This window comes from Sarcophilus harrisii, chromosome 5 (genome assembly GCF_902635505.1).
Source record: "Sarcophilus harrisii chromosome 5, mSarHar1.11, whole genome shotgun sequence".
Classification (NCBI taxonomy): Eukaryota; Metazoa; Chordata; class Mammalia; order Dasyuromorphia; family Dasyuridae; genus Sarcophilus; species Sarcophilus harrisii.
In genome coordinates, this window is record NC_045430.1 from 236,367,647 (window position 1) to 236,394,508 (window position 26,862).

The 26,862-nt window shown below is 34.4% G+C and overlaps 1 protein-coding gene across 2 annotated transcripts in view; it reads right to left on the minus strand.

Annotated features, from left to right (window-relative positions):
- The window catches only part of SLC39A12 (solute carrier family 39 member 12), a 100,377-nt gene that overhangs the window by 39,364 nt on the left and 34,151 nt on the right, over positions 1–26,862 (minus strand). The window contains exons 6-9 of one of the 2 annotated variants that reach the window (XM_012551261.2): positions 19,783–19,954; positions 7,632–7,804; positions 5,623–5,775; positions 1,712–1,819 (exon numbers count right to left, since the gene is read on the minus strand). In XM_012551261.2, coding sequence (XP_012406715.1) covers positions 1,712–1,819; positions 5,623–5,775; positions 7,632–7,804; positions 19,783–19,954 — 606 coding nt within the window. The remainder of the gene's footprint in view (positions 1–1,711; positions 1,820–5,622; positions 5,776–7,631; positions 7,805–19,782; positions 19,955–26,862) is intronic. The other variant, XM_031939901.1, reaches the window with a different exon arrangement.

Below are 26,862 nucleotides of genomic sequence, written 5' to 3' on the forward strand. Positions count from 1 at the left end.
AAGATATAAAATTGAACTTTAGATTATAAATCAAGATTGCAAGATCCTGATTTCTGTGACTAATTCATAGTTCATCAATAGATCAGTCATTTCTCATCTCTCTGCCTCAGATAGTTATTGGATAATATGAATGTCTATTTTTTACCTATCTGCTCAATTTGGCCATGAAGATGACTCCAAATGTCACTGACACAGACTCTGTTCCAAACAAAATAAAACATGATGACATGGACAGATGTTACAAGGAAGGCCCTTATCATAGCAGTTATCCAAGAAGTGGCATGTGTTAAAGGGCATTTTCCTTTGGCCAAGAAATGTTTTACTTTATTTTGTTTTGTTTTAAATCATGTAGAAGTAGCAAGGCAAGAGAGAGATCTGTGAAACTGGGTCAATCTAAAAAAATCATTCAGAATAACTAAAGAATAGTTCATGTTTCTGATTTATAATTCTTTTTCCTTTTAGCTGTCCTGTGCGGTAAGTACATTGAAGACCTATAGCACTTGAGAATATACTTTTTAATTCTGTTAAATATCTGTGATTCAATCCAATAATAGAAATCTTAGTATTTATTCCAGTTTCTATATATAGCCATTCCTGACACAGCATATAGAAGAAATAATAGCAAATATCCAAGACTAATCTTTGATTACAAATAATTACTCATATTCCTCATTCTGCCTATCCAGTTCTGAAAAGAAGAGAAAACTTGCTCCTATCAAATCTAATAATTCATATTATTTTGATTTTGTGTCTGTTTGATCTTATAGACCAAAAGAAAGAACTGAAGTATTCAAATAGCACTTCAGTGATATAGAAATAATGCAGCTGAATGTGAATGAGTTTTATGCTTTCAGAATAAAGTGTACCTCTAACCCCACTAAAAAGACACCAAGCATACCCAAATAGTAAGTACACTTGTACTTCATTTTTTAAAATTGAGTTTTTTGGTGTATGTTTTTGGGATATGGTAGACCCAATGTCTATTTGGGAAGATGCTTATATTCTTCTTAAATCCAAAGAGAAGCTCCAATTCAACTTAATGTTACCTTTAATCCCTTTTACTGAGGATGAACTACCCTGAAGCTATAATTATCTAAGACAACTCTTTTCTAACATGTCACTTAAAAAAAAATCTCAAATATATTTATTCCTACTTTGTTGCTGCTTTACGGGGAAGCTAGAATGGATGTGTTGTTATGACATGAACTTAATTTCTGCACATTGAAATCTGGTTGAAATTTTTGTTTGGATCATTCCTCTTGTTGAAAGAATCTCATTGATTAGAACCTAGTCTCCTGTTAAGAAAATAGCACCTGTGATAAAATGCATCAGTTGATTTCTTCCCCAAACACTATCTGTTTACTGCCAACCAGTCATAGTCTAAAGTCACTTAGGTTAGAAGACCAAAAAGTGTGAAGGACCTTTCTTTAATCGTTAATAGATTTCTTTGAGCAATCAAAGAAAGTACCCAATATTAATTATCCCCTACATATAATAGTGATTTGAATCTGTCAGGGAGGAAAATGTCTGTTTGCATATCAAAACAATTCATGGGTACTTGGCAATTCTTTCTGAGAATTAAGAATAATTCTTGATTAAGAATAGATAAATCATCATGAAAGTAGATATTCTACTGATTTTCATCTTTTCATTGAGGAAAAGAAGAAAGAAAAAAATCAAGTCAAAGAAGTATTGGATACTGATGACCTACCAACTGGATAGTTGAAATGGATTTGTCTCTGCCTGATTGGTCATTTAAGTCAGTGTCCACTGCAAGGTCATGGGAATGGCCCACATGCCCATTAACTAGGGACAGTCCCTGTTGGAGGATGAGGATGTTTCAGTTAGAGCCAGAGCTAAATGCAGGTGCAACTTTGGCAATTCCATGTTCTGAATGAACATTTCTGTTCTCAGAAAGTGATTCCTTAGAGAATAAAAGTCCTTGGAAGTGTTCCAGCTGTGATAAAAATTTGTTAATGGACTAGCTTATAAAACTCCTCGCCTAATCTGAAAAATTAGGCAGGAATTCTTATAATTCCAAGGTGACTGGGGGCTTTTGAAATTAAATGCTGAAAATTGCTAGTTAAGATTAAGAGGGTTTTGCATTATCTGCGAGAAGAATGAGCATGTTCAATGGCCATACTTGGTAAAAAGCTTAATTTGTGTGGTTTTTGATGAATGTACCCAAATAACATAAATTAAACTCGAAACTCACCATGTAGAAAACAAAGAAACTTATGCAACTTAAAATGAAAACAGAGTTACTATTGAAATACTGACAACCCCAAATGCACCCAAATAACACAAATTAAAGTCAAAACTCACCATGTAGAAAACAAAGAAACTTATGCAACTTAAAATGAAAACAGAGTTACTTGAAATATTGCCACCTCTTTAGTCTACACAATGCATTCTCTTAATTGTGCAAGTTCTTGAAAGCACATTTCTTACAGGGAATTTATTCAAAGGAAGTTTTAATATACAGAGACAATCTCAGTAAAGGCCAAAATATTAAATGTTCTGAACTATCATGTTTCTCATCTATGTTCTTATTCTTCCTTAAGAATAAATGTTGTTTCCTTTTTTTTTCACTAGCTCAGGAATATCCCAAAGCATTTCCTCTCTACTAATATATTAGAATGAACCCAGAGGAATCATCCTATGAGCTAAGAAACACTTTAAATAAAAATGAGAAGGAAAACCTGCAGTTCAAATGTTATTCATCTCTAGGATGCTAATTAATACTTCCTTATAGCCACGACATTTTATTTAGGTCCCCAATTAACATCCAAACCATTGAAAAGATAATAGCTAAGAGAAAAGTCTACTAAGGGACAGTATGAAGGAACAGAACTTGGGAGTCAGAAAAAGTAGATTTGAATCTTAGCTCCCCATTTAGTAAATATATACAGGTCTCACCCTCCTTCACAAACTGTAGCACTTATACCTGGTTGGGACTGTTTAGAGGCTGCAATGAGAGAATGTATATGTGAAAAAAGATCTACATAAATACAAACTATTAGTAGGATATTTGGAAGGTCAGGTAATACAAATTTCCTTGAGCTTAACATGCACACACATACATACACACACAAACATGCACATAACACATTTTTTGGTGTCTTCCAAGTAACTTTATTTTCATAATATGTAACAATAAGAAATAGCATATACATTATCTATCTGAAACCATATCTTTTAAAATTTACATTATCAGTTTAGCCTTAACTTTTTAAGGCTATAAAGTGTACCTTTTCATTTTATTATACATAACCTTGGAGATAAAGATGTTCAACCCATTTACATTTAAGCAAATCATTTGAGTGAAGAGAAAGTTCAATATGCACTAATGGTACAATATGGAAGTGAAAAAGAAGTACTCAATCTTAGAATGCATTAATAATCAGAATGTCTAAAACTGGAGAGGTGATGGAACCACTTTACTCCATCCTAGTGAGGTCAATACTGATGCAATTCCATGTTTAATTCTGGGTATCACAATTTATGAAGGATGTTGCAAACTTGGAGCATATACAGGGCACTTTGACAAGGATGGCAAAGGAACTAGAAATAATGTCGCATGAGGATCATTAAAAAAAACTAGGAATATTTCACTACAGAACAGGAGGATTAGAAAAGCATGAAACTTTCTTCAAATTTTTTGAATGGCTGTCATGGCCAGGAGAGGGATCAGGTTTGTTTTGCACGGTCCCAATATTAAAGGTAGAAATGTAAAGCATCAAATATGTTTCCTTTACATTTCTACCTCTAATATTTGATGAGGAAAGGCTTCCTAACTATTAGAGCTACGCAAAAAATAGATGAAGCTGCCAAGATTGTTATCTCTCTTTTGAAATATGCAGTGAAGGTTACTTAATCACTCATCAGGATTTTTGTGGAGGAAGTTTTAGCTTCAGATAAGATTTTGAACTAAACTACGCCTGAGACTTTTTTCAACTCTAAGAAGCTAATGATTCTGTATTTTATCACAGATCTATTCTCTGAGATCATAGGATCATAGAGATAGAGGTAGAAAGGACCTCAGAGATCACCTAATCTAAATATTTCATTTTATAGTTGATGAAACAGAAGCTTCTAATAGCTAAGTTGCTCAAAATCATACAGGCAGTAGCAGAGCAAAGATTTCTAATTCCAAATCGAACACATATTTAATTGCCCCATGAAGTCACTATTATTTCATTTATAAATTTCCTTCGTATATAACAGTAATAGACATTTGGTACATTTTTGTATTTTTTTCCCTGGAAATTAATTATTCAGAAGTTGACTATTATCTATGTATATGGAGTCTTCATTCCTCAATGAGTCATTATTGATTCTCTGACTCCAACATGTAGTGCGTTTCAGCTTCTAAACCAGTCAAGAATGACTTTATTTTATTTTTAGCAAAAAAAATTATCAAAGCAAATAATAAACAGATGGGGAAGTTGTACAGGTTAAGGGAGACAATAGAATACATATGAGTAAATGGGCTTTGGGGCTCAGGGGAAAGATAAAATCTCAGCTCAGCCAAGAAGACAACAATCTCACCTGGGTTATGTCTTTCCACTGGCACTACTTACACTGGTACCAGCATCATAGGGATATACTCCAGGGAATTGGTCAAGCCCACCTAAGGTGAAAGTGTTATAATACTTTCCTGAACCAAAATTTTTTATAGTCCTTGCACAGGGTAAGCTTAAGATTTGTGACAAAGATGTTAAATATAAACATCAGTTCTTTGACCAATAATAAGGGTCACTCTTGTGGTATCCCAGGTAACCAACCTGAGGTACCACTGAAAATAAAATAAATAAAAAAAAATGCTCTGACCCACTCAGAGTCAAGCAGGTTAACCCTGTGGGGGTGGGCTGGCTCTTGGCATGACTTGAGCTTCCACCGGCTCTGTTTCTCTCCTCCTCCCTTCTATTATTAGGAAGTGGTGGAAGAAGACTCTAGTTTCACAAAGAAATCTTTTGATGACTAACTATAAGTAAATTAAGTATTCCAGTGTTTTTCTTAATGGGATCTGGGATCAAATAGGGAATTCTAAGAGAGGAAATGTGTTCTTCCAAGGCAATGCTCACTTTGTAACCTAAATAGTCTTAAGGAGTTGTCTATAACACTGAAAAGTTAAAAGAGTTGCCCAAGATCACTTATTCATTACTTCTAACAGATAGGGTTTAAAAAGGATTCTTCTGGATTCTATAATCATCTTTTGCACTGCCCTTCTATAAATATTCAAACAGAGATATTGCCTTTTTGTTTAAACAAAAGCACCAATTTATGAAGAACTTGCAAACCCATAATAATCTTGAGTGCTCCAGGAAATAGGGCTTTACGGAACACTGATATATCATTCCTCCAAAATAAGGTAGTATGGAATATTTCATGTTCTAATCTTATCTCTTCCACTGACTAAATATTATAAAATCATGGACATGTTAATTCTTCTTTCTGAGTTTCAGTGGTTTTATATATATAAAGTGAGGAGGTTAGACAAAGTTCTCTTTAAGACTCCTTCCAACGCTAACATTTTATGTTTTATGGAAAAAATATAAATCAGATAAAAATTATAAAAATCCCACAGGACAGGGCATGACAAAGTTTTTAAAAATTTACCTTGGCATTTGGTGATATGAGAAGTAGGAAACATTTTTCTATCAGAAAAAATCCATGGATTCCTCCAATTAATCCCAATAGTTTCCAAATATATTCTTTCCCATCATGGAAATGTCCCAACTCTTGTGCTTCCTGCTTATGTAAGCCAAGAATCTAGAAACATAGGCACATAAAACATGCAGAAGTGAATGGTTTTTGTTTTATTTAAATATCAATGATAAACCCAGTTGCTGAGTACATTCAATTTGCATGCTGGGAAAGCCCACGCAAACATTCCTTTGAACTCCCAAGACCAGTATGTATGGATGGAATGTTTTTTTTTAATTGTACCATAAACTTCAGGAAGCATTAAGTACAACAATATTGAAAAGAAACAAGGGAACCAATTTAGACACTGAATCTATAATAAGAATTGTTGTGAGCCTTACATTCCCAGGTATTATCTTTTCCTCTATATTTCGAATCCTTTAGCTGGCTCCTCTTCCCAAAATTAATGCTATTTTGATTCACCCAATCATTTCTTTTTTGAGAAAAGCAATTGATTTCATGCCCAGATTGATCTAAGAGGATTGGTTCATTGCTTGGTATATGATGATTCAAATTAATTTAATTCAAATAAGTAAACATTTACCAAATGCCAGTCATTCTGCTAGGTATTAGGGATATAAAGAAAAAAATGAAAGCCCCAGCTCTCAAGGAGTTTACATTCTGCTGGGAAAGAAAAATGATATATGTTAAATGATTTGTCTCTCTTTGTTGCAGTTGAACCAGTTGTTAAGATTAATCACTTAATACTAAATTTAAGCAGAAAATAGATACATCCAGTTATCCTTTTTTAGAAGAGCATTATTGACATTTAGCTATTTGTCCTCCTTTACTACAAGAGCATATAGGATGTTAGTCTCTCCAGGCCAGAAATAGAATGATAAAGCCAAATATGGACCCTAAGAGAAGTCAGCTAATACTTTAAATCATTTAAAGTTCATATCAGAGCACACAACTAGTATATAACAGAGATGAGACTTGAATCCAAGTCTTCCAGATTCTAAGATGAACCTGGCTCTCAACCTCTCTAAACTAGAAGGTGCTAATCTTACTTTGAATATGGCCAAAGATAGTCTTATCTCTTGTTTGACAAGGAGGAGTAGACTACTTGGACTAGTTCATTGAGGAAGAATATGACCAAACTTGACAAATGGATCTACCAAACCAGAAATATTTAATGCCATAAGCCTCTCTAAGGACCTGGCAAGACCCACCCAGTATCTTGCTTATTCCTGGAGCCTGCTAATCTGATGATATCACTTAGTAATTATTTGTTGACTAATTGACTAATTGATTGATAATGGACCCATGTGTTCATTTGTGAGCTCTTAAAGGACCTATTCCCTCTTATTCCATTAAGGGCTATTTCTGGGCAAATGTAATCCCTAGGACCACAAAGAAGCCAGCATGGGAGTAGTGCAGTTTGCACTAGGCAAAGAATCCTGCTAGTTCTTTTTTCAGGTTGCCCAGTGAAAGAATGGGGGAGGGGGGCAGCTCACAATGTTGCTGGTAGGTTGTACAGCTTACTCCAGACACAGACAAGGTCAAAAATTCGCTTTCCAGTTGCTCAGAGTCCTGTCCTGTTCCCTGAGAAAATTCAAGATAAGGAATTAAAGAGCTTCATGTTGACTTTATTCTCCTCCCTTACCATGGAAAAGCTTCTATTCATCAGGACATTATTTACCATTGAATTTGTTTATCTGAATAACCTGCTGAGGCTTTATTATAGGTCTATAGCTTTTCCAGAAGCTAAAGATTTTTTTTTTTAATGGAAGTGGGGGCAACTAGTTAGTGCAGTAGATAGAGCACCAGCCCTGAAGTCAGGAGGACCTGAGTTCAAATCTAGCCTCAGACTCTTGACACTTTTTCCACTGTGTGACCATGGGCAAGTCACTTTAACCCCAATTGCCTCAGCCAAAAAAAAAAAAAAAAATGAAAACAAGAATTGGAAATAGGATAGTTACCTGAGGAATCAGATGGAGCAGGGCATCACCAGAAAGGGTTCCAACAGCTAAACCTACAAAGAGTTGTAAAACAAGCTTGTAGTTTTCCTCACAGTTGCTGAAAAGGATGAGAGTTGTTCCAAACATAGAACCCACTGTGATGAGTAAAACAGCAGCAGTGCTGTAGCCATATTCTAGATTAAAAGGAAATGGAAATGGCAGTTACTTCCTATTCATTTTCATATTGCATATGCTAGGGAAAACTGTCTTTACAGAACCAGTGATAGTTATAATAAAAAGAAAATGGAGAAGGGGTATCAGAATTTCTATTTAATTACAACGGATGAATGGTAAATAGTGTTACTTCTATTTCCTAGGGACTATGACATTTCAGTCTCACTTTGGGGCTATCATATAAACCTCAAGGAAATAAGTTATATATATATATATATATATATATATATCAACAAATAATTGTTGGCCCAAAACAGAATTTTCAGGGGCATCCTAGAGAACAGATAACATCAAGGATGGAAACAAGTAAATTACAAGGGATCTGAGGCTGTGCAGAGGCTGAAAACTTTTTTTTGGTCCCCTGAGACCATCTAATTTAGCAAATCCATATCAGAAGAAGGAATTAAACTCAATTTTATTTTCTAAGGACACAAGTTACTCTATGTACCAAAGACTTTAAGTAAAGACTGGAAAAGGTCAGTATGGGTATCACCTGAGAACCAATTTTAAAACTGTGATCTGAGTGGACCAGGGTATGTAGCACATATTAAACACTTAATAAATGACCTTTGACTGGCTAAGTGAATTTACGAAGATCTTGGAAGACTTGGTGAGTGTTTAGAATGTAATATCTCACAAAAAATGCTTGTGGATATATTTAATTGCTGTGATATGTCCCCAGGGCAAAGATTCAAGTTTCAGATGAGCAAAATGGAGACCTATAGTCTACATTTAAACGAAATTAACATGTAGGATGGATCCTAGATCCTGGAAGAAAAAGAGATTCTACTTCATTTAAGATTCCATCCTTTACTCTGGATCAAGTTTTAAGGAATTAGAAAGCTTATTTGATAAACATTGAAGCCTTTACAACTTGAGTAATAAAAGGAAAAATAGTCTTGCAGGTTTGTTAGTCTGGCAGTTTTTGAGATCAGGTCACCAGAAATGTGGAAAGACATTTGGAAGGAAGGAATACAGAAATGGGGATAGGAATTGGATAGATATCCACTCCCTTCAAAATAAAATCAGTAAGTCATCTTTAATAAGAAAATAAGACCTTAAACAGCAAGATAGAGAAAGGCACAGACTATCTAAGGAACTATTATAAAGGGAATACATTTTATTTATTTATTTATTTAATAGCCTTTTATTTACAGGTTATATGTATGGGTAACTTTACAGCATTAACAATTGCCAAACCTCTTGTTCCAATTTTTCACCTCTTACCCTCCACCCCCTCCCTCAGATGGCAGGATGACCAGTAGATGTTAAATATATTAAAATATAAATTGGATACACAATAAGTATACATTACCAAACTGTTGTTTTGCTGTACAAAAAGAATCAGACTCTGAAATATTGTATAATTAGCTTGTGAAGGAAATCAAAAATGCAGGTGGGCAAAAATATAGGGATTGGGAATTCAATGTAATGGTTTTTAGTCATCTCCCAGAGTTCTTTCTCTGGGCGTAGCTGGTTCAGTTCATTACTGCTCCATTGGAAATGATTTGGTTGATCTCGTTGCTGAGGATGGCCTGGTCCATCAGAACTGGTCATCATATAGTATTGTTGTTGAAGTATATAATGATCTCCTGGTCCTGCTCGTTTCACTCAGCATCAGTTCGTGTAAGTCTCTCCAGGCCTTTCTGAAATCATCCTGTTGGTCATTTCTTACCGAACAATAATATTCCATAATATTCATATACCACAATTTATTCAGCCATTCTCCAACTGATGGGCATCCACTCAGTGGGAATAAAAATTTAATTAGAGATTGAAGGCAGAAAATCAGAGATCTTCTGGTGAATATTAGTGATGAAAGATGATCTCTAGTCTGGACAATTTTAGGATATCAAGAAAAAGCAAAAAAAAAAAAAAAAAAAAAAAGAACTTATTTTTGTCATTAATTAGTAATGAAGTTAGAACAAGACCAACCACTTTGCTGACAACATCTCCTTGTCATTTGGCTGAATAGGGAAGAATAGCTATGCAGCTAATAGGAGAAGGAGGAGGAAGAAGAGGAGGAGAAGTAGATTTGAAAGGAGGGAGAGTTGCAATGAGGTGGGCATAATAATGTCTTTCAGCCATGTCTGCCATAAACTCTCCCAAACATCCAATTTTATCTTCTTCAAGGTATGAGTTTCAGTGCTGATTTTTCAGGGTGTTAATTTTCTAGAAATTTTGGATAAGTCCAGAGAGGCATCCAGGTAAAAAGTTGTAAGAAGTGACTGTTTCCTTAACAGTGGATCTGAAAGGAGTTCCCAAATGCCCAGCCTCTACTTTTTCCAGTCAGAGGGAAGAAGGAGCCCAGGAGGAATCGAGTATTTTTTTTTTAAGATTCAGGATAATACTTCTTATAGCAACATATTTAATTGCTAAATTTGTTTCCTTAACATTCTTATTCTTTAAACTAACCAGTGACATTCCAACCTTACTTTGGGGATGTCACAAAAGCCTCCGAGGGAATATATTTTGTAATGTTTATATCATATCACAAGAGCTAAAAAACATTATGGAACAGTTCAGAACTTCTAGGATGAAGTTGTAAGGTCAGGAGTGGTAGGCAAATAGACCTGAGGAACCTCTGCCTGTGAGGAGGTTAAGGTTTTTCTTTATCATCTTTAATGAGCTGACACAATCTGCCTTAGTAAAAGAAAGTGAAAAGGTAAGAAATTCCTTCTGAAGAAGGGAAGCCATAAATCTAAAGAGTAAGAATTTTAAGGAGACAATTTAGTAATTAAATATATTGCATTGCTAAATAACAGGCTAAGAAAGCCTTAGGATTCTGCTGTGATGTGGGGAACACTAGAGGGGAAACCAGGAGATTGGGGTTTTCAGAGACACAAGATCAAAGAAATGTGCTTCTGAGGTGCTTCATTCATAAGAAGGATTTGGATATGTCAATAATCAAAGCCCATATAAGACCAAGAAGGAATGTGTCAGGCAAAAGAATTTAGAAAGGGTTATATAGCATAATATAAATTAGGTGGGACAAGGATTTTTCTCAGAAACAGCCTAGAGAATGCATATACCCTGATCACAAGGTTTTAATTTTTGCCCGCAGGCAAAAGTTTCCAGGTGCATTCAAAGGGAAGGAGCTTTTCTCCAAAATGGTGAGCCTTGAGGCAGAGTCTGGAGGATTTGATGGGATTGATGAGAGATTTTCTATTGATATATACCTCTGTTTTATAGGTACTGCATGACTGACAGGTTCAAATTTTTAAAAATTGGTTAAATTCACCCCTGCAGGACACTGTCTGTGCTTATATTTGGCTAAAGGATTTTTGGTTGCTAGGAATTGTTTGAGAGTTCGGTGTTAAATAGGAAGGAAGGAAGGAAGGAAGGGAAGGGAGGGAAGGGAGGGGAGAGGAGGAGAGGAAGGGGAAGGAAAGGAAGGAAGGAAGGAAGAAAAGAAAGGAAGGAAGGAAAGGAAAGGAAAGAAGGAAAGGAAGGGAGGGAGGGAGGGAGGAAGGAAGGAAGGAAACATTCCACAAACAATCTGTCAAAAATTTCAAAATTTATCAAAATTTTTGATAAATTTAAGTTTGTATACTATGTCACTATTAAATTTATTTTACTTTTTTTTTTCCATAAAAAAATTTTAAGATTGGGTTGGAAAGCGGTTGTATGCTTGATTTATAGGATAGTAGGGTGTTTGTTGTAATGCCCTGTAACAGTGGAAGTTTAATAGTGAGTGGTGGTTTATGGGTCTTAGTTAGGCCTAGTTGTTGCTTGCATGTGTTTTAGTACCTATTTCTCCGCAGTATTTAATTACCATACTAAAGGCCTATCATCCGGTTTTGGGATTTGACAGAAGCGATAAAATTTAGTAAGGGGGGGAGGGAGGAAGGGAGGAAGGGAGGAAGGGAGGAAGGGAGGAAGGGAGGAAGGGAGGAAGGGAGGAAGGAAGGAAGGAAGGAAGGAAGATTGTTGTTTGTCTATTCTCAAAAAGGACCATGACATCGGGGAGGTGATGCCATGACATGCAAGTGAATTGAATTGAAGTGAGGGAGGGCTGGCCAAGGTCACCTGCCTCACTTTTCCCTTCAGAACTATCTGGATCCAGTGGACAGATATAGAGGGATGACTGGAGATGGCTCTGTATGAAATAGAAGATTTTGACCTTTTTAAACTAAAGTTTTCAACAGGCCTCAGTCTTCTTGTTAATTTCCTTCCCTTCTTTTCCTTCTTTACTCCCTCCCTTCCCTCCTTCAGTCCACAGAGGGTATCATACTCTTATCTACAGATGCTCTTAAAAGCTTTTTTTTTCTTCTTGAACTCTCTGAACCCTCCCAAGATATCTCGGGGTTTACTGGCTAGATTTCTTTCTTAAGGACCATGCGTTAAACCAAAACCACTCTGATTATCACTGATTGGCCACCAATAGATCCCAAATCAAACCTCATGTGGTCATTGTTTAGGTCCTGATTGATTCAGATTGAATGTAAATAGCAGTCATTCCTACTTTGGCCAGAAACCTATCTTCCCCTCCCAGATTGATTTTTTTATTTAGACTTATTTATTTATTTAGCGTAAGTGAAAGAGAAGATCCTTTACCTTGATTGCTACCTCGCCTTAATCACTGAATGGGTGCTGCCTCAGTCAGACTGAGACCTGATGTAGACCTTAGCTTTAAAAGAGTCAATAATTCCCAGTGCATTCAGGGCTATCTCTAGTCCTCCTGATCTATATCTGGTCACTGGATCCAGATGGCTCTGGAGGGGAAAGTGAGGCAGGTGACTTTGTCCAGCCCTCCCTTAAATTCATGGCTTGTCATATGTGTCATGGCATCATCTCCCTGATGTCCTGTTCCTCTTTGAAAACAAAGGACAAATAATAACAATAATATATATGCACCTAAATGTGCTATAATATATTTATATGTTCAGTTATGGATTTTATATTATGCTATGATTTTACCAAGTTTTACATTGATGACTATATTATTATAGGCTAAAGTTGTATTTTCCTTTATGTTGCATGCATGTGATAATGTCTATGAATTATGATTCAAATTATTATTGGAAATATATATTATCACCTGTAATTTATATTACATCTCATTGCATGTTACATGTTATAATATGTGTTTTGTATTAGATTATGCTGTCTAATGTTATGCTTTATGCTACAGCATGATATATAGTTTGTGTTTTATTCATGCTATAGTATGATATATTGCATACTAAAGGCTGTGGTAAACATTTGATACTACATTGCATGCTCATTTGTATTGTCAAATTGTTATATCTGTTGTGATATCTGTTTTATATCTTATTATATGTGTTGTACCAAAGTTTTGTTATATTTTATATTATGCCTGATATGAAGCATATTTTCTTATCTTGTAGTTATAAATCCTTCCAATGTATGTTTTACATAATGTGTTGTTATTCTATGTGTTACATATGCTATGGTGTATATTTTGTTGTACTGTATCTTATGCCAGTTGCTACATAATATTTTTATATTTGTTAGGTGCATATTATGTATGAGATTTTTGTGATTTTATTTTATGTTATATCATGTGTTGTGATACAGGTAGTATAGTATGATGTGTTTTATATTGTATTGCTATGGTATAGTATGTCATTGTAATCTTATATTTTATAATTAGTTGATGCTATCATATGTGAAGAAGACATACATATGAAAAAATATGGGAACCAGAGAGAATAATCATAACAAAAATAAATAGCTAGTACTTAGATGGTGTCCTTTATGTGCTAGGAACTCTGCTCAGTGCTTTATCAATATTATCAATTTTGATTTTCACAATTCTTAGACGCAAGTGCATGGAAAAAATATATGAATGGATGTCAATGGAAGCAGAGACAGGAGCAAAGTTTCTATTAGGGGATACTAGAGATCACCTGGATTAGCAAGAGGAAAAAATATTTTTAACAAGTTAAAGATTACAAATCTAATACAGAATTGTACTCTGTTGGTGATAAAAAAATTTAATTATACAGAAATCTGTTTTAATTCTCTTTCTCCCAAAAATAGAGTGACTAATAATTTCCTTGTTTTCCTTAATAATATCAAGTAGGGGGTAGGGGGAGGAAACAAAAAAGGAGATTATTTTCTTGTCTGTTTTTTGCCAACAGGGTTGCTAAGATGGAAAGGGAACTCAATGGGGAGGAATGACCATTTCATTTTAGAATTTGTGAAAAAGGAGGAGAAAATGAAGAATATTTTAACAAGCTTTTTCAGGGAACAGATTTAATGTAAAATCTTACCACTGGATTCATTCAATTTCATAAGAGCAAAATGGGGATCATACAATAGTTATATATGCCCCATGTTAGTTTTAAAGTATTATGTTATTTATCATATATGTGGTATATAGTATGTTTTATGCATTGTGTTATGTCTATTATGTTATGCATTATGCTTTATGTTTTACATATTATAAGTGATTTGTATTAGGATAATATTTTATTACACTTCTTTATACTAGTAATTGCATGTCTCATGTTGGGTGTTATTTGTTAAGTACTATAGTTTGTCTTATTATATGTTGTATCTTATATGGTTCATTTAAACCAGGATATGTGCATTATATTTTCTACTATATATTTTATGGCATATTATATGGCATATGTTCTATGATATTATATGCTTTATTTTGCATTATGTTATGATATAGTTTATATGATATTCTGAACGTTATATCTTATGATGCTTTATAAAGATATTATTTAGTGTGGCTGAATTTTTATAACCAAATATTGATCAGTGCTTTTTCTGTGATTAGGTTTTAGGCTTTCAAGAACTAACTCTTCACTCATGTCTTCATATTTTATGTGATTATTTATTATATATTAAATGTATTGGGTTATACTTGATAATCTGTAGAATTCATGCTATGTGGTTTGTTATATTGTGATTGTTTGGGGGAGTATGTGAATATTTTGTGTGTGTATAAAATATCATATATAAGGATGGTTGTGCTATTAAATGCTTAACAATCCAACACACAAGTTTAATCTGCATTATCAATATTATCTGCATCACTTTAAGTCTCTACGATCAACAAAACAATAAAATAAACACATTTATAATATTTTCTCATTTTTGAAGTATACATTTGAGAATTTAACAATCAGTTCTTGGAGCTGGGACCAGCTGACTTCCTCACACTCTTATGTATAATCACATTTTTAAACTTCCCAGGAATATCATGGAAAAGAAATCCCAGAGAGATTTGAGGAAACTAGAGATGTATACATATTTTCCTGAGTTCCCATGTTTCCTCTTCCTTTGCCATTAGAGAAATTTCTGGCCAGAGGTGAGAGGTTTCTTCCACCCACAGTTGAGGTAATGGAGGAAAAAGAACCTGACTTTGAGAGTCCATGTTTTCTGGACATGAAGCAGGCAGTGCACCAGTGATACAGTTCCTGTTACTGCAAGCAAGGGGAAGTAAAGTGTAAACCAAAATCTCTTTGGAAAACCACTCATGGAAATGGGACAGACTGAAAAAACGTGAATGGGGAGTGAGCCAGATAGAGCAGAAAAGCCAGGAAAAATAGAGAGCAGCCAAGCTCAGTATTACAGCTGGTCTTGATGAGATCAAAAAAGAATTTCATGCCACAATTATTGTTTCCCTTATTTCCTCAGAATACTTGTTAAGGAAGAGCTTGGTACTTATTTAAAGCTATCCAATCACATTCCTTTCCATTCATATCAGACAGAGTAGGAAGAAGGATGTAGGGAAGAAAATCAACACAAGCTGCAACAAGTTGAAGATCTGTTTGATTGTTCACTCAAGTTTCCTATGCTATCTGACTGAATCACATGACTAATAAAAAAGGACTCTTACCAGTTGGGGGGAATTTTGATAGAATGAGGGAGTGAAGCCAGTATTTTTTTAGTACATTTCAAACCATACCCTCTAGACTTCCAGTGAATTTTGATTTAATTTTTTGACTGGCCAGCCAAGAGAAATGAAGCAGAATAGGATGATAATGGTGGGTGTGGGACTAAAAATGAGGGTTGATTACTTACAGAATTATTTACTAGAGCATCTTTTGGTGGAAAAATAATATAGCACACTACCTTCCACTAATCATATGATACCTCACTCTCTTTATGCCAGCAGAGAACAATGGAAAAAGCCAAGTGTAGTTGAGATCATTAATATACATATCTTTTTAGCAACTAGCTAAAAGCATTCTATTATTTCATGATATTTTGTTGTTTTTCATTATGCATTTAACATCTAGTAATATATCTTGTATATATCTGATGGTATTATATTCTATTGTATCCGGATGTGTTGTGTATTGTGTTACATTGATAATATGTTTTATGGATGGGATGAGGTATGTAGTGTATGGCCTGCAATGCAAGATCTGATGGTGTTTATGATGTGATAAGACTGATAAGATAGTTGACTGTGATTTTAATATTTTAAAAGGAAGGCAGTCAAGTTGAGACAAATGGGATGTAAGCATGTTTTTCTGGCAAGGAATTAAAATTGTTCTTTGGCTCCCTGAGATAATCTCTATTGACCTGATTTTTTATCTTCTAAGAATCTAAATCATTTTATCCTTAGAGCCATAACCAGACAGAATCCAAGAACTGGCTTCTAGGCAAGTGATACTCTCCTGAGCAAATATCTACTACGAGGTAATATGGGAAATATTTAAAGAAAACCTGAAAGACTTGGTGAGCTGCTAGAACCCATTATAAAAATGCTTGAAAATATATTTGATCAAGGAAGCAATGAGCCTATGAACTCCATATAAGGAAAATGAAGACTAAAATCATCATGGATCTTTGAATAGTTTTATATTAGCTCTGAAATTTCTCTAAAGTATTGTAATGATGGAGAATTTCTTAGTTTTAAGAAATATAGCAATATTTTGAATTTATATGACTAAGATTTATTAAGTGCATACCTAACAACTCACAAGCCTGTGAAATGGGTAAGTATGAAGTTTATTAATTCCATTTTACAGACGAGAAAACTGAGACTTTGAGAGATGGCTTGCCCCCAGTCATGGGCATATACAATTTTGGAAGCAGGATTCCAAACCAGATCTTAGGTTTCAAGTTTACTAATCTTTTCGTTATGCCATCAACAAATCTGTGTATTGTTGACTAGTTTTCTGAATATAGCTTAAATATAAAGAATGCTACATTTTAAAAAATCTTAAACTGGTTTACTTATCTTAGCCAGAACATTTCTGTGTTTGCTGCAAATTATGCCATTCAGAGGGTAGATCGTTTGGGAAATAAACTTACACAAAACAAAATGGAAGCTTTCACTCAAAAAATCATGCAAAATTAGTTTCAAAACCAAAATAAGATTTTTGGATCATTCACTATTTTAAAATGCCATGTACCAAACTTGTCTTCAATTACTACAGACAATTGGGAATCTCATTTTCATCTATTAAAACAAAAACCAGAAGCTTGAGACAAATTGTTTTAGAACAGAAGTTAAAGAATCATAAAGCTAATTGCAACTCTTAGGTATCCACTGATATTTTTATCAAACATTTGCAAATCTCTTGATAAATAGATGCTGTAATATTTGATTCAGTTGGGTTTCTCACATTGAAAAACTGACTTTTTAAGTTTATATTGCCAGCAATGTAATTTTCATTGTCCTTTTGGCCTTTTTGGAAGACCCTTTGCTTTGGATTGTGTTGATATCATCAACCAATAATCTCAATATATGATTGTGGTTTCTGAAAAGCCATTAGTTGATTTATTAACAATGATATGATACTGTGAGGGCTACTAGCTAGGGTTATACAATTCTCTGGCAGTTTCTACATAGCTAATTTTGGTAATTTGCCAACTTTAAGATGAATCCCTCAGATATGACCTTCCCATTAATTTCTTGACCAAACTTGAGCATCTACTCCCATTTAGAATGAAAATTTGATTTTGCAATATTAATACAATTTGACCACCATATTCTTTCCTGGAAATTACATTTAATTTCCTGGAAACAATTTAATATAATGATCAGGGAACTAGTTACAATATACTTAAAGGTACCTATTGAAATGATGGCCCATTGGGGCCCATTTAATGCAACGTTGCAAACTCCTTATAATGCAAAGAGGCAGTTTCATGGCATGTGTCCGTTTTCCTCAGCATGAAACAAAATTGTAAGTAATTTGGGGTTAGTTTTCTTATTGGATTTTTTTTTGTGGGGCAGAAAGACTTTTCCTTGAAAAGGACCCTAGATGAGCAAGAAGAAAAATAAGATTTTCTTCATCAATGAAACCTCTGATCCTATGTTTTTCTTATTATTTCAGTCATGTCCAACTCTTTGTGATCCATGTGGGGTTTTCTTATCAAAGTTACTGGAGTGGTTTGCCATTTCCTTCTCTCACTCATCATACAAATGAACAAAACTGAGGCAAGCAGGATTAAGTGACTTGCCCAAGAGTAAGTATCTGAAGCTAGATTTGAACTCATGAAGAAGAGTTTTCCTGACTCCAGGCCTGGCATTCCATTCATGTTACCACCTAGCTGCCCCTTGACCCTATCTAATATTTGTCTATTTAATGACTCTTTAAATAACCAGTTGTTGACCTACTTATAAATTTACCCCTAGTGTTCCACTAGAGGGAGGAATGTCAGTCAGTTCCTATTGTCAGGGATTATTTGTTTTGTCCTTAATCTAATTTCATGCCCTTGGATGAATTGCATTGACATTTAAAGTAGATTACTGGGAGCAGCTACATGGTGCAGTGGCTTGAATGCCAGCCCTGGATTCAGGAGGATGTGAGTTCGAATACAGCCTCAGACACTTAATACTTGTTAGTTGTGTGATCCTGAGCAAGTCACTTAACCCTAATTGCCTAACCAAAAAACCCCCAAAAAATAAAGTAGAGCCCTGGCCACAGATGTAACTAGTTCACTACCAAGTACATTCAGAGATTCTTTTTCTTCAAAAGATTGATGATGTGTATAGGTCTACCTGCCATCTAGGAGAGGAGCTGGGGGGAAGGAGAGGGGAAATTGGAACAGAAGATTTTGCAAGGGTCAATGCTGAAAAATTATTTATGTATATGTCTTATAAATAAAAAGCTATAATAAAAAAATTAAAAAAAGATTTATGATGTCATCAAAGTGAGAGAATACTCTGATGACATCATAAATCTTTTGAAGAAAAAAATGCCTTAGTCAATAGCTCCCAGACTTGCTATTGACAAAACAATCTATGGTCTGGTTGTGCATCTATATAAATCCTTTGGATTTAGCTGCAGAACAGTAAGTACATCACTGGACCAATGTTCAGACTTTTCCAGCTTTTTCAACAGGATTAAGAGACTTGTCCAGGGACATACAACTAATAAGTGAGTGTCTAAGGCCAGCTTTGATGTCTGGAACATGAATATTCCTGACTCCAGGCCCAGTGCCCCATCCATTGTGCTACCTATATGCTCATTGTAGAATTACCAATTTGACTTGAACAATTTAATTTGCTCCCTTAAATGGAGCTCTCTACGAATGAAGTACTTCCCCTTCCCATCCCTCGCTCTGTTCCATGGAAACCTTGGAATTGCCATTTAATGAATTAAAAAAATACACAAAATATACTAAAAACCCCATAATCTTGTGTTTTTAAGTTATAAGAATTTCTCCTTTCTTGATGATTTTATGGCTACCTTGCAAACTGAAAAGGATAACTCACTTCTGCCATTTTCAACACACTTTATAAAGGAACTAAAAAAGTCAAAAGGGGAATTTAGTCCCCATCACTCTAGTGACTGGACCCTGATCAGGCACTTGGAGCTAGATGTGCCAAATCTCCCATCTGCACCATGTAGGATGAGTGTTCCCAAGCCCTGTGCTACAGAACGCCCTGTTCTTTTCTTTGAAGGTAGCTCATACTTGCAGTCTTTAGAGAGAGTGAAATGTATACAAACCAAGTGAATATAAAACCACACAGTCAGGAGATACAACTCACTTTCTAGGGCTGTTGGTGGCAGCTTGGCTTGCTGGTATTTTGTAAGCTGGCAAGAGCAACTGAGTAGTTGCTGAATGATCGCTGGGCTGATTTGCTGGAAGTGCTCCTTAGAAATAGGAGAATGGCTGTTGGGTAAAAATATCTCCACAAGTTCCTTGGCAGAGAAGCAAGCCTAGGAAGGAAAATGTGTATTGTTATTAACCACACCACTGGAGCAAACTCAGTATGCATGTCCATTCTTTAAGAATGAATGAGAATGAAATGGAATTTTTTAAATGAAAAAAAAAATAAAGGTTATCAAACATACTTCTTAAAAACATTTTCTGTGAATAAAGAGGATTCGCTCTGACCACTGGTCAAAATTTAATCTATCATATTCATCATAATTATTTTTTAATGTTGCTGTTGTACCCTCTTCCCCATTATTTTAGTGTTTTGCAATCATACTTAATGAGATTCTGCACAAAAACCTCATGAAGTAGGTTAGAACTCTGTCCTCATTTCCTAAGCCGATGCTTTTGTTGTTTTTTTTTCAAAGAAAATAGCTTTTTAGACCAATAGTCTCCAGAGATAAACCCACTCTAAATACAAGCTCTGAAGTAATAAGGGCATTGTCTTCAGCTAGCAAATTTAGTATTTAATCTTTAAAAGTAATATAAAATATCAAAAGCAGGGGAGGGAATTTGACTGCACTATACTCTTCTATAAAATGGCTAAAAAGTGATCATTTCAGTCAAAACAGCATATTGACTTTAAAAAAGCTTTCTAACTGAATTTATTGATTTTAAATAAATTGACAGATTTATCTAGTTCTTGGCATTATGTAGATACAGCTAGATACGCATTAGATGTAGACTATTAATAATAAGTTCAAGGGTAGAAAAATATAGTTGGGGCCCCACATCATGAATTTCAAAAACTTTCACTATACCTAGTTCAGTCCAGTAATGATTTTTCTTATGTCTTTTAAAAATTATTTAATATTTTCCACAAATCACATGTGAAAACAGTTGTAAACTTTTTTTTTAATTTAGTCAAAGATTCTCTCCTATTCCTCATTTAGAAGGCAGGCGATTTGATCTAGGTTATATATGGATATTTCCATGATAGTCCTGTTATAAATACCAACAAAAAACCCAAACAAAAAAATAAAAAATAAAAGTACGTGTCAATCTGCATTCAGATTTCATCACTTCTTTTTCTGGAGATGGATAGCATTTTCTTAAGTCCTTTAGGTTATCTTGGATCAATGTGTTGCTGATAATAACTAAGTCATTTACAGTTAATTATCTCATAATATTACTGTTGCTATGTACAATGTCCCCTTGTCCTGCTCATTTCACTTTGCATAAATACATATAAGATTTTCTGGGTTTTTCTGAGAGCATCCAGTTCATCATTTCTTAAAGTGCAATAATATTCCATTACAATCATATACCGTAACTTGACTTTCCCTCATTCTAATTCTTTGCCACCAGTAAAAGAGGTACTATAAATTTTTTTTTGTATATAGGTGTTTTTCCCTTTTGGTTTTGATATCTCTTTAGGACATAGAGGTAGTAGCTAATACTGGTATTTCTAGTTCTAAAGGTATGCATAGTTTTATAGTTTTGCAGCCATAATTCCAAATTACTCTACAGAATAGTTGAATCAGGATGCAACTACACCAACAGTGCAGTAATTTCTCAATTTTCCCACATCCCCTCCAACATTTGTCATTTTCCTTTTCATCGTATTAGCCAATCTGAAGGATATGGAGGTGTTACCTCAGTTGTTTTAATTTGCATTTCTCTAATAGACATTTAGAGTATTTTTTCATATGACTAGAAATAGCATCTGAAACCTTCCTGTTCCATATTCTTCAGTCATTTATCAATTGAGAAATGACTCCTTTCTTATAAATCTGACTCAATTTTCTATATATTTGAGAATATATATATCAGAGAAACTTGCTATAAATTTTTCTCCATTGATATTTTCCTCCCCATTTATCCTATTCTCTCTCTTCTTTTACCCTGTTCATCCTCATAAGTATTTTGCTTCAAACTACCACCTTCTCCCCCCATCCTATTAGCCCTCATCTTTTTCATCACCTTTCCAATCTATTTTTCTTAAGAGTATGATAGATTTCTATACAATCTATCTTCTTTTAGGGTAGAGTAGATTTATATACTCAACTGAGTGTTTATGTAATTCCCCCTTTAAGTCAATTATGTTGAGAATAATATTCAAAAGATCCCATCCACCTCCCCCTCCATAACTCTCTTTCTCTTCTATGTGAGACAATTTGCCCCATTCCTCTTCCTATCCACTCTTCCCATGCATCCTTTTTTATCCCTTAATTCTATGGGTTTTTTTTTTAAAGAATCAGTCCACTGGGCTTATATCCCAAAAAGATCATAAAGAAGGGAAAGGAACCTGTATGTGCACGAATGTTTGTGGCAGCCCTCTTTGTAGTGGCTAGAAACTGGAAACTGAGTGGATGTCCATCAGTTGGAGAATGGCTGATATATGAATATTATGGAATATTATTGTTCTGTAAGAAATGATTAACAGGATGATTTCAGAAAGGCCTGGAGAGACTTACAAGAACTGATGCTGAGTGAAATGAGCAGGACTGGGAGATCATTATATACTTCAACAACAATACTATATGATGACCAGTTCTGATGGAATTGGCCACCCTCAGCAATGAGATCAACCAAATCATTTCCAATGGAGCAGTAATGAACTGAACCAGCTACGCCCAGAGAAAGAACTCTGGGAGATGACTAAAAACCATTACATTGAATTCCCAATCCCTATATTTTTGCCCACCTGCATTTTTGATTTCCTTCACAAGCTAATTGCACAATATTTCAGAGTCTGATTCTTTTTGTACAGCAAAACAACAGTTTGGTCATGTATACTTATTGTGTATCCAATTTATATTTTAATATATTTAACATCTACTGGTCATCCTGCCATCTGAGGGAGGGGGTGGAGGGTAAGAGGTGAAAAATTGGAACAAGAGGTTTGGCAATTGTTAATGCTGTAAAGTTACCCATACAAATAACCTGTAAATAAAAGGCTATTAAATAAAATAAAATAATTTTAAAAAAAGAATCAGTCCATCATATTCAACTCCTATGTCCTCTTTGTGTATTCCTTCTAACTGCCCTAATAAGAAAGTTCTTCAGACTTAAAAGCATTTTCCCACGTAGAAATGTAAACCACTTTAATTCCTTTATTATTTCTCTTCACTGTTTACTTTTTTATGCTTCTTTAGAGTCTTGCTTTAGAAAGTCAAATTTTTTATAAACTCTGGTCTTTTCATCAGAAATGCTTGCTAGTCCTCTATTTCATTAAATATCCATTTTCTCCCCTGAGGGATTATTCTTGATTTTTTCTGCATATGTGATTCTTGGTTGTAATACTAGCTCTTTTCCTCTCCAGTCCTTTTATATAGAAGTTGCTACATTTTGTATTATCCTGATTGACTCCACAATGTGAGAATTGTTTCTTTTTTGGATGCTTACAGTATCTTTTCTTCAATCTAGGAGCTATGGAATTTGATTATAGTATTCCTGGGAGTTTTCATTTTGGGATCTCTTTCAGGAAATCATTGGTAGATTTTTTTCCATTTCTATTTTACTCTCTAGTTCCAGAACATCAGAGTCCAATAATAATGTCTTGAAATATGAGGTCTAGGCTTTTTTTTTTATTATGATGTTCAAGTAGTCCAAGAATTCTTAAATTATCTGTTCTTGATCAGTTATCCAGGTCAGTTGTTTTCCACTGAAATATTTCAGAATTTTCTTCCATTTTTTTTCATTATTTTGATTTTTTTTTGATATCTCATGGAATCTCTAGCTTCCACTTGCCCAATTCTATTTAAGGGATTACTTTTTGAATTCCCTTTTCCATTTTTATTTTTAAAGAGTTTTTTCTTCAGTGAATTTTTGTATATCTTTCTTTTTCCATTTGTCCAATTCTGCTTTTTAAGGCCTTCTTTTCATTGCTTTTTTGTACTTGTTGTTTTAAGGTTTTGTTTTCTTCGTATTTTTTGTGCCTCCTTTTACCAAATTGTTGACTTTTTTTTCATAATTTTCTTTCATCATTGTCATTTCTTTTCCCAATTTTTTCTCTTGTTTTTTTTTAATTCTTTTTGAGCTCTTCCAGGAATTCTTTTGGGTGCTTGAAACCAATGCACATTTTTCTTTGAGGCCTTTAATGTAGTGCTTTTCACTTTGTTATCTTCTTTTGAGTTTGTGTTTTAATCTTCCCTGTCAACAAAGTAACTTTTATGGTCAGGTTCTTTTTTTATATTTGTTAATTTTTTCTGTGCATTTCTTGACTTTTATCTCTATGTTAAAGTGAGTTCTGTTTGAAGGGTGAATGGGGACACTGACCCATTCTTCAGTTTTTTGTATAAATGTTTTCAGAGCTAATTCTGGAGACCTGTTAGTTTTTAGTTTTTCCATTTGTGGTAAGATCTAAGGAAAGATTTGTTTATTACTCCCCTGGCCTGTGTCCTAGTCTGTGAGAGATCACTCTTTCCAGCCCTGGAGCTGTGTGCTAATGCTCCTTCTTGCCCTTGAACCATAACTCGGAATAGTGGGTGGGCAAGACAATACATTCCTGACCCCAGTACCAGCAAAGGATCTCTCATACTTCCCTTCTGAACAACTGTTTGACCCCCATCTGTGAACTGAGTGCTCTGGAAGCTACTACTGATTCAGTTGCCCCCAAGGTCCATTGTTGGTTTACTGGGGTATGGCCTACATTAGCACAGACTGTGGTAGACTCTGCTCCACTCTTACTACCACACAACAAAGCTTTCCTGCTAACTTTCTGAATGGTCTTGGGCTGGAAAATTGTTTTCCTCTGTCCCTTTGTGGGTTCTGCCAATGCAGAATTTATTTTGAAGTATTATTTAAAGTTATTTGGAGGGGTATTTGGGAGAGCTCATGTAAGTCTATGCTTTTTATCAGCCATCTTGATTCTATCCCTCATTACCCAAGAAATGATATTTAAAGAAGGCTCTCACTGACTTCAGTGCTAGTTTATAACTGTCAGACTAGTTTATCTTTTGTGAGATTTATTTTCTACTTTGTGGGAGAATACGGGAGTAAACTACCAAGTAAAGCTCCCAAAAGCTGGTAGTTTGAGCTTGACTTCAGTGCTCTTGGGTTTCTATCATATTTCCTTCTATGTTTTGGGGTAAAATCCTAGATGCTGAAACTTAAGGGTTCTCCCTTTATTGCCTTAAGGCAATTAGATACTCATGTGTCCTATGCATGTCTGATCTACTGATAGATCCTGTGTTATCTAAAAATCAAGACACAGCTCCACTTAAAGAGAGCATCTAATTTTATTTTTAGTATTTTATTTTGTTTATGTTTTCTTTTGCAACATGGCTAATATTAAAATAGGTGTGGTATAATCTCACATGCATAATTGAAATCAAAGTGCTTACTTTCTCAAGGAGGGGTGAGGTACAGGAAGGAGAAAGAGAATTTAGAACTCAAAATTATTCTAAAATAATTTTTTACATAGGAAATGTTAAATTAAAGTAATAAATCTAATAAAATAATTTAATAAATTTTTATTTTAAAATAAGTGAATAAATTTTTAAAAAGAGTATCTAGACAGTGAAGACATGTCCTAGTAGCCAATCCTCTTCGATTGAGCTCCATTTCCTCATTATTGGAAAATATTGACTAAGAGTGAGTATCTTATGGAACTAACATAAGCAATGAATGTAACCAGTTTCTTAAGAAATTTTTCATAATTTATCTTAGTTATTTTAAGTTCTTATTCATTTTGTAAATAAATTTATGATAAATGAATGGAACTTAAATTGACTTTCATTAGAATGAATAGATGCCATATGATACAACATGTTTAATGTTGCAATGCTGACCTTTGCAATTCTCTGCTCTTCAGTTATAATGCAATAAGATTTTAACCTTGAGGGCTTGTTTGTCAAAATGCTATCTTATAGGATAGAGATTGATTCTAAGAATTCACTGATACCAAGGAAATTGATGAGGAAATTCTGTCTTCAAATGCAGGTCAGTTCTTTCTCTGTCCCTTGGTCTCTACGAGTTGTATAGAGTATCAAAGGATTAGGAAACAGGGTTATCTAGCCATAAAAATCTCAAATGTGAGACTTTAATTTAATTCTAATTGGTTACAAGGTCAGTCTTTGCTTCTTTAGACCCTGTTATTTTTTCATCGTTATAGAAAATAAGAAATTATTTTAAAAAATCAATGAATTTCTCATTACCATGTATTATGATAATGAAGCATTTGCTTTTATTTAGAAATGTGTAATTTCTTACCTAAAACTTTTGAGGGTGATCATGAAAAAAATCTGAAAGTTAATTTGCAATTGTAAAAGCACTAACTTGGACTGAACCTTACATAAAATTCTCTTTTACACCATCTGTTGCTAATGGAACATAAATACACACTAAAAATAAAGATCAGGATAAAAATAAAAATGAGTGACAAACTTTCAATGATGAATCCTTTTAGATAAAATCTCTAAATGGAAAATATCTAGCAAGGGAAGGAATGAAAAGGCAAATGGGAGCAGGAAGCCACGTTTCCATGCCCAGTGTACAGTTAAGAAACAAAAATATTGACCTGAGAGCAATGCTGAGTTCTAGAATAACTTCCCTTACCAGAATACATCTTCTATTCTGAGATTTGGGGCCCTTCATTTTTATTTATTGTGCCTGATTTATTTAGGCCACTATTGTTTTCAACATCTCTTGATATCACTAACGTGAATGCTATTTAAGGTCACTACAATAAGTCATAATGCTTTGAACTGTAAAAAATATAAAATAGAATAAACTGACAATGATAAAGAGTAAAACTGTCCTTTAATAGATTACTCAGTGATGCTAAGGCATAGCCTTCTCCATGCACTGAAATGGAAACCAGTTCAACTGAAATGATTTAAGTAACAGATTGAATCTGATATTACAGTCAGCCTTGATGCGCTGTAAATGGGAATATATAGTATTTGTGTGGTCTTAGCAGCAGCCACTTTAGGCAGGGACCTTGGCAACATCATTCATCCCAATC